Source organism: Pteropus vampyrus, unplaced genomic scaffold, assembly GCF_000151845.1.
Source record: "Pteropus vampyrus isolate Shadow unplaced genomic scaffold, Pvam_2.0 Scaffold8, whole genome shotgun sequence".
In the NCBI taxonomy this organism is placed as follows: domain Eukaryota; kingdom Metazoa; phylum Chordata; class Mammalia; order Chiroptera; family Pteropodidae; genus Pteropus; species Pteropus vampyrus.
The window spans coordinates 13307722-13313930 of record NW_011888789.1 but is presented as its reverse complement, the minus strand read 5'-3'; the positions used below and the strand labels follow the sequence as shown (position 1 = coordinate 13313930).

Here is a 6209-nt window from a genome sequence, read left to right as displayed (position 1 = left end):
CACAACATAATATACAGATGTCAAATGATAATGTACACCTGAAAATTATATAATTGTATTAATCAATGCTACTCCAATAACTTAATTTTTAAAAAAGTTTTAAAAAAGCATATTTAACAGAAAACCATCTCTAATTTGTACATCCTATTCACTGTATTTATAATAATTGTAAGTGGGCTTAATTTATCTATAAAATAAAAATATTTTTGATTAGAAAAGAAAGAAATATTCTGTTTGACAAATGATTTCCACATATTTCAAAAGGAAATGAATTTTTTCCCTTTTTGACTTAGAGAAAAGATCAAAGGGAAACAAAAAAGGAAGAAGTTTATTGAATAATTAATTTGAAATGACTTAAGAGAAAGAAAGGAAATGTTTGAACGTAACTTAATCTATATTTGACACATACAGCTGCTACGAAACTCACTAATTTCTTGCTCATTCTCAAGCAAAATGTGCTTTGTATTGATGTATCTTGTTTTTTATTCACTTATTTTCTCTTTCTTACAATTTTCTTGCTTAAATATTTATATATATATACATATATATATGTATATATATATGTATATATATATAAAATTGCCAGCTACTAAGATCTTTTTCAAAATGATAAAGCATACAAAAACTGAATATTAAAAATATATGTCTATATTTCTTTTATAATTCTGATTGCCAGTCTGGTAAATTTATTATCTTTTAATTATGCTATGTACATTCTGATCTCCACATTTTTTTGCTAGTCTTCTCTCTCTTTCTTTTCTGCTCCCCTCCTCTTTGAATAAGCTCTACCAATCTTCAAGAACTAATTCAAGTCCCACTTCTTTCTTGAAGCATTTCATGATTATATCAACTACTATTTAACTCCTCTGGACTCTTCTACTTCTGTACCTAGCATATGTTGCCTTTATTGATGCTGCATTATTAATGTTCTTTTTATATACAATGCCTATGCATTTACCTACACTCCGATTCTAGCATATTTAGAGAGATCATATGCTTAGCTAAATTTTAAACTAGGTTGTAAGACTAGAGCTAATCTTAAACTTTTTTGTGTCATCACATAATCTACATGTGGCAGTTTGGTGATTATAAGGAAGTATAAGGTATTCCCATGACTATGCTGAACAACATTTTCCTCTCTCTAAGAATCAGGGGATGACTCATCATATAGTTGGACTACATGTGTTCTGTCTTTAAACAGGGCATGGAAAGAAAATAAAAAGATAAAGTACAAATTATCTTTGTAACAAAGGAAAAAATCTTTCACTAAATGGCAGAACATGATTCTGGAATCTATTTTATTCCTTTGTTTATGATTTAAAGTTTAGATATTACAGTGTATATTGGTTTCATGTGATTGGATTACCAGATAAAATACAAAATGATATTATTTTAAATCTAATGTTATCTACTGGTGTTAAGAATAGACTAAAGCCAATATATTCTTTTATGTTGACGAATGTGAAATAACATCGTAGCTTTAACTAAAAATAGCCATAAAATGTTCAATCTCCCAAAAGTCATAGAGAAAAATGTTTCTTATTCAAATATATTCATTACAGAGCCATTTACAATTGTAAAACATTAAAAACAAGTAAAGTATCAGTAGCAGATTGAATAAATAAAGTTCAGGAACTCAATGAAAAATTATAAAGTGATTTCAAGTGCTGACTAGGATGATTGTGTAAAAATGCTTATAATATCATTTTAGTGAAAGAAGCAGGATATATATGTATATGCACAGAATTGAGCAACTGTGTTATATTAATAAAAGACTAAAAATCCAATAACAATTACAGTTGACATTTTAAGTAAGTGAATTATTTTTTCTTTTTATTTTATCTCTTCATATAATTAAATTTATTGCGGTGACATTGGTTAATAAAATTATACATGTTTCAAGTGTACAATTCAATAATACGTCATCTGCCTATTGCACTGTGTGTTCACCACCCAAAGTCAAATCTTCTGTCACCATATATTTGACTGTCTTTACTCTTATCTATCTCTTCCCCGACCCCCTTTCCCTCTGGTAACCACTAAACTGTTGTCTGCAATTATAATTTAGATTTTCTTGACATTAAATGTAAACTGGATATAAATCTGTCATGTAATATAAGAAATACTAGAAATTCTCCAAACCTTACGGACATCTCCATCACCTCGATTCCACACATATGCCATGGTGATACACCCCAAGACCAGGTGTGCAAGGCGCTGGGACTTGTGTCCTTGGAGATCATTAATGCTGAGCACTGGTAACTAAGATTAAATGGAGAGGTTGACTCAAATCAATATGAGTGACATTATAGCTTCAAAACCAAATTTAAAATATTAAAAAGTTACAATAGAAGCAGACAATGCAATGTTAGCTTATTCAAACCTTCTCAACTTCTGCACGTAGTTCACCATTCTCGATCAGGACAGGCAAATTTTTAGCAATGGAAATCCAGGCATCATAAGGGTAAGGTAATTCCTCCTTAAAAAAAAAAGAAATGACTTTTTTTTTAACTAGCGTAAGTTATTGTAAAATAGTTTTGCCTTCCATTGATAGGCCATCTTGCCTCTAACTCAATTCTGTGCTATACTGCCCTGATATACACTTACCTGTCTAGCAACACCAGCCCATGTGTTGCTACCTGCACACACACAAAGCTCGGCACCTTCTGTATGCTCCTCCTCTTCTTTGCTCTCACCTGTCTCCTTTTCAAAGATCACCTCAAAGCTTCCACTAAAATCTTCCTGACTTATGCAGTCTACTCTCATATCTCTAATTATGAATCCTATGGGTTATACTTTTTCACATTGTGAAATAATATGTTGTTATCTGCTATTATTTTATTATTTTTTACTACATTTTAAGTCTTTTTAAATGGAAGAAAAATGGATTTATTAAATGTCAGTAGTAGACTAGGCATTTTGCTCAATCATTTCTCATTTAATTATTGTAATGATCCAAAAAGTTGATTATTTTCTCCATTTCATAAATATGGAAAACAAGTCTCTGACAGTTTCTTAACCCATTTTGTATATATAGTTTATTGCAATTCAAACATATTCCCAACTTTCAATAACTCATGCTCTTTTTAGATCTCACTTCCTGATGGCAAGGGATTTATCATGCTGTTAATTCTGTATTTCCTACAGGACTTGGCACAGTACTGGACACATAAACAATGCTGTATATATACATGTTGATTGCCTGCTTCGGTTCCACCATAAGCTTATTTTTTGACCAGTAAGTGCAAATAAAATTCAAATAAAAGTGTCTAACTGGATCTTATCATATTTATAGTCTTTTTTCAAGGAGAAATATACAAAAAAAAAAAAAAGATCTAGGAAACATCTTAACATGAGATTTAGATCCCTGAACAATTACCCATATGACCTAATCCTATTCTTCCTTCATTAAACTATTTCCAGATATGCCCTTGGTGTCATCAATATTGACCTATGAGGACAGAGTACAAATCAAGAGATTAACTCAAATCAACATAGGTGAGGTTTTACTCTGCAAAAAGTTAACATTATAATATTATAAGTAATATAAAACAAGAAGAAAAATGTATTATAAAATTCAAACATTTTCAGGGGCTACAGATAATTAGTGCTAATCTGTTAGAGCAGATTTTTAGCAATGAAAGATCTAGGTAGTAGATTCACTAGAGAGTCACCGTTCTTGTTTTACTTTGAATTCTTCTTCCTAACCACACAATGCTGTGCTCTAGTGTTTTTAGTAATTCATACATATTTTTTGTTGTGTGTTTCATTGTGTAGCACACCGAATTTTTGGTCGTCATTATTTTCTCCAAATAGCAGAAATAGTTGTTTGTTTGTTTGTTTGTTAATGTATCATTAGTGTCCTGTTTGACAGAAATTTCAACAAATGCAAAATTCAATCAATAATATACTTCTGATTCAGTGGATGCCTAAATGGTATAATATAAATTAATAAATTATAATAAGAGGGCCATTCAACTGCTAGATTATAAGAGATAGAATAAACGTTCTTGAGCTTATAATTTGCAGGAAAGATCTTCAGTGAAGAAAATAAGGTAACCTTTAATTTTTTTCCATGTGTTTTAGGACACTGAATCTAACTTTCTAAGCATCTCAAATAGCAGCATTATTTTTTAAGTAGCTCAGGAAGAGTTTTGTTTTGCTTTTGTTTGGGGTTTTGCTTTAACTCCTGGAATCTGTTCTAGTGGTCTCCATAATTAGCATGATTGTTGAAATTTTAAAAGAGAATTGACTCTTTCGGGGAAAAAAATCTTAATATGAGATTTTGTAGTTTCTGAAAAAGATTTTTCTTTTATTGTACCATTGATAAGTACATACTTGAAACAAGCCCATTTTAGCAATTGTGTGTGCTTGTAGGGAGGGGGAGCAAATCTATTATTGAATATTTTCAAATATAAAGTAAACTAGGTGCTTTTTGCAGTAAAATTGCCTGTATTACTGGATGTTATTTCTAAGTACAGTTAGAATCTCTGACTAAATCTCTGACTAAAAATATATTTGCTGCATTTGAAGGTTCTCTCTAGAGTGTGGACTCTGTTTGAACCAAAAACAAATAGAAATATATTGTTATATATTACTGCCATGACATGTAACCAATTGCTAGAAATAGTTTGCTAAAATCTCATGTATCTTGTTAAACCCAAGAATGGGAATGAGGAGGGTAAGCATGCCTAGTGATCTAAGAGAGGCAGCATAGCATAATAGTTATAAGATCATGAACTTGAGCCAGAATGTTTAGTCTCACATCCTATCTCTGCCATTGCTCACAGTATGAGTTTGAATAAATAAATTCTTCATGGCTTACATTTTTTATCAGGAAAATAAGGTTAATAATATACATACATTTTTAGGAAGGTTATGAAGATGGAAAAGTTGTATTTGTAACTTGCCTAAAGATGCTGTTTAATGTTAGATAATTAAAATGTTAATGATAAGATGGTTGCCATGGCATCCATTGGATGACGAATTAAGGGAATGTAGTAGTTAAGGTAAACATTACTCTACCTGCCTTGCACTTTGTAGGCAAAGTTTGTCAAAAAAATTAAAAAGGTAGTTCAGACTCCTTTGAATCCTATCCTTAGTAACGATTTACAATATTAATACAACACTGTTGCTAGATGTGCCATCTCAAAAACCTAATCAAAGTACAAACATATACTTTGTATAATATAAGATATATCAGTCAAGCAAGGGGATTCCTTTGACTCATGGGTCATTTATTACTCTTTTTCTTTTTGAAAATGCAATTGTACTAAACCAAAACACTTCTATAATTTTCTTATCCCATCACTCTCTATATTTGTGTGAGGAAGTACGAAATGTATCAAAGACTAAATTTCTAGGTAGAAAATTTTAAGAAAGTTAAGTGAGACCCATTTACTAAAACTCACACTAATTTTGGCATGCATTAGTCATTTGTTCAGTAGAAATTACTAAACCACATTTTTAAATAGAAGTTAACTTATCCAGGTAATTAATGATAAGAAAGTATTTTTGCCATAATTCAGTGCCCTCTCTTACCAGTGGATTTGGCAGAGCAAAGCCCACATCTTCATCTATATAGTATTCATCAAAGATTTTCGAAGAACTTTCCATAGGAAATGCCTTATGTGCCATTCTTGCAGTTTATTCCTCTGGTCCTCTATTGTCTGAGAAGCTTCAGAACATCTATTTATTACAAAGGTTGCCATGACCAATAAGCACAACTCATCACATAAGCAGTAAGAAATTACTTCCACTTTTGGAACAGTTTCACTTTCTTCTTTCTTTATTTGTAATTTGATTAAGAGTAAAATCGCAAAATCATCATCATTTATTGTAAGAGGAAATTAAAAGTTTATATTCCATTTCAAATCTTTATCACTGAGAACATCATTTGTTTACTGTTATAGGGTAAGTTAGAAAGGACCTAACTGAAATAACAAAAACCATGAAAATAGATGATTATAAGAGAACATTTTTATTTTATGGGAACTTTTAGACCTTTGAATTAAAATAATAAATCTGACCAAGGCTAAAGTCCTAACCTATCACTTAGTTGTTACTACCATGGCTTTCTTTTAACCTTCCAGGATTCTTTGAACATATTAGTGTCTTGTTCAAGCAGCCATGAAATACAACCTGTGATACACTGAAATATTCATCAATGACTCTGAAGTAGAAAAAATGGAAGCACATGAAAAATTCTA

The 6209-nt window shown here is 30.8% G+C and overlaps 1 protein-coding gene across 1 annotated transcript in view; it reads right to left on the bottom strand.

Annotated features, from left to right (window-relative positions):
* The window catches only part of IDO1 (indoleamine 2,3-dioxygenase 1), a 15136-nt gene extending 9464 nt beyond the window's left edge, over positions 1-5672 (bottom strand). The window contains exons 1-3 of the mRNA XM_011372630.2: positions 5542-5672; positions 2384-2479; positions 2143-2262 (exon numbers count right to left, since the gene is read on the bottom strand). Coding sequence (XP_011370932.1) covers positions 2143-2262; positions 2384-2479; positions 5542-5637 — 312 coding nt within the window. The 5' untranslated portion in view covers positions 5638-5672. The remainder of the gene's footprint in view (positions 1-2142; positions 2263-2383; positions 2480-5541) is intronic.
* Between the last annotated feature and the right edge of the window lie 537 nt (positions 5673-6209).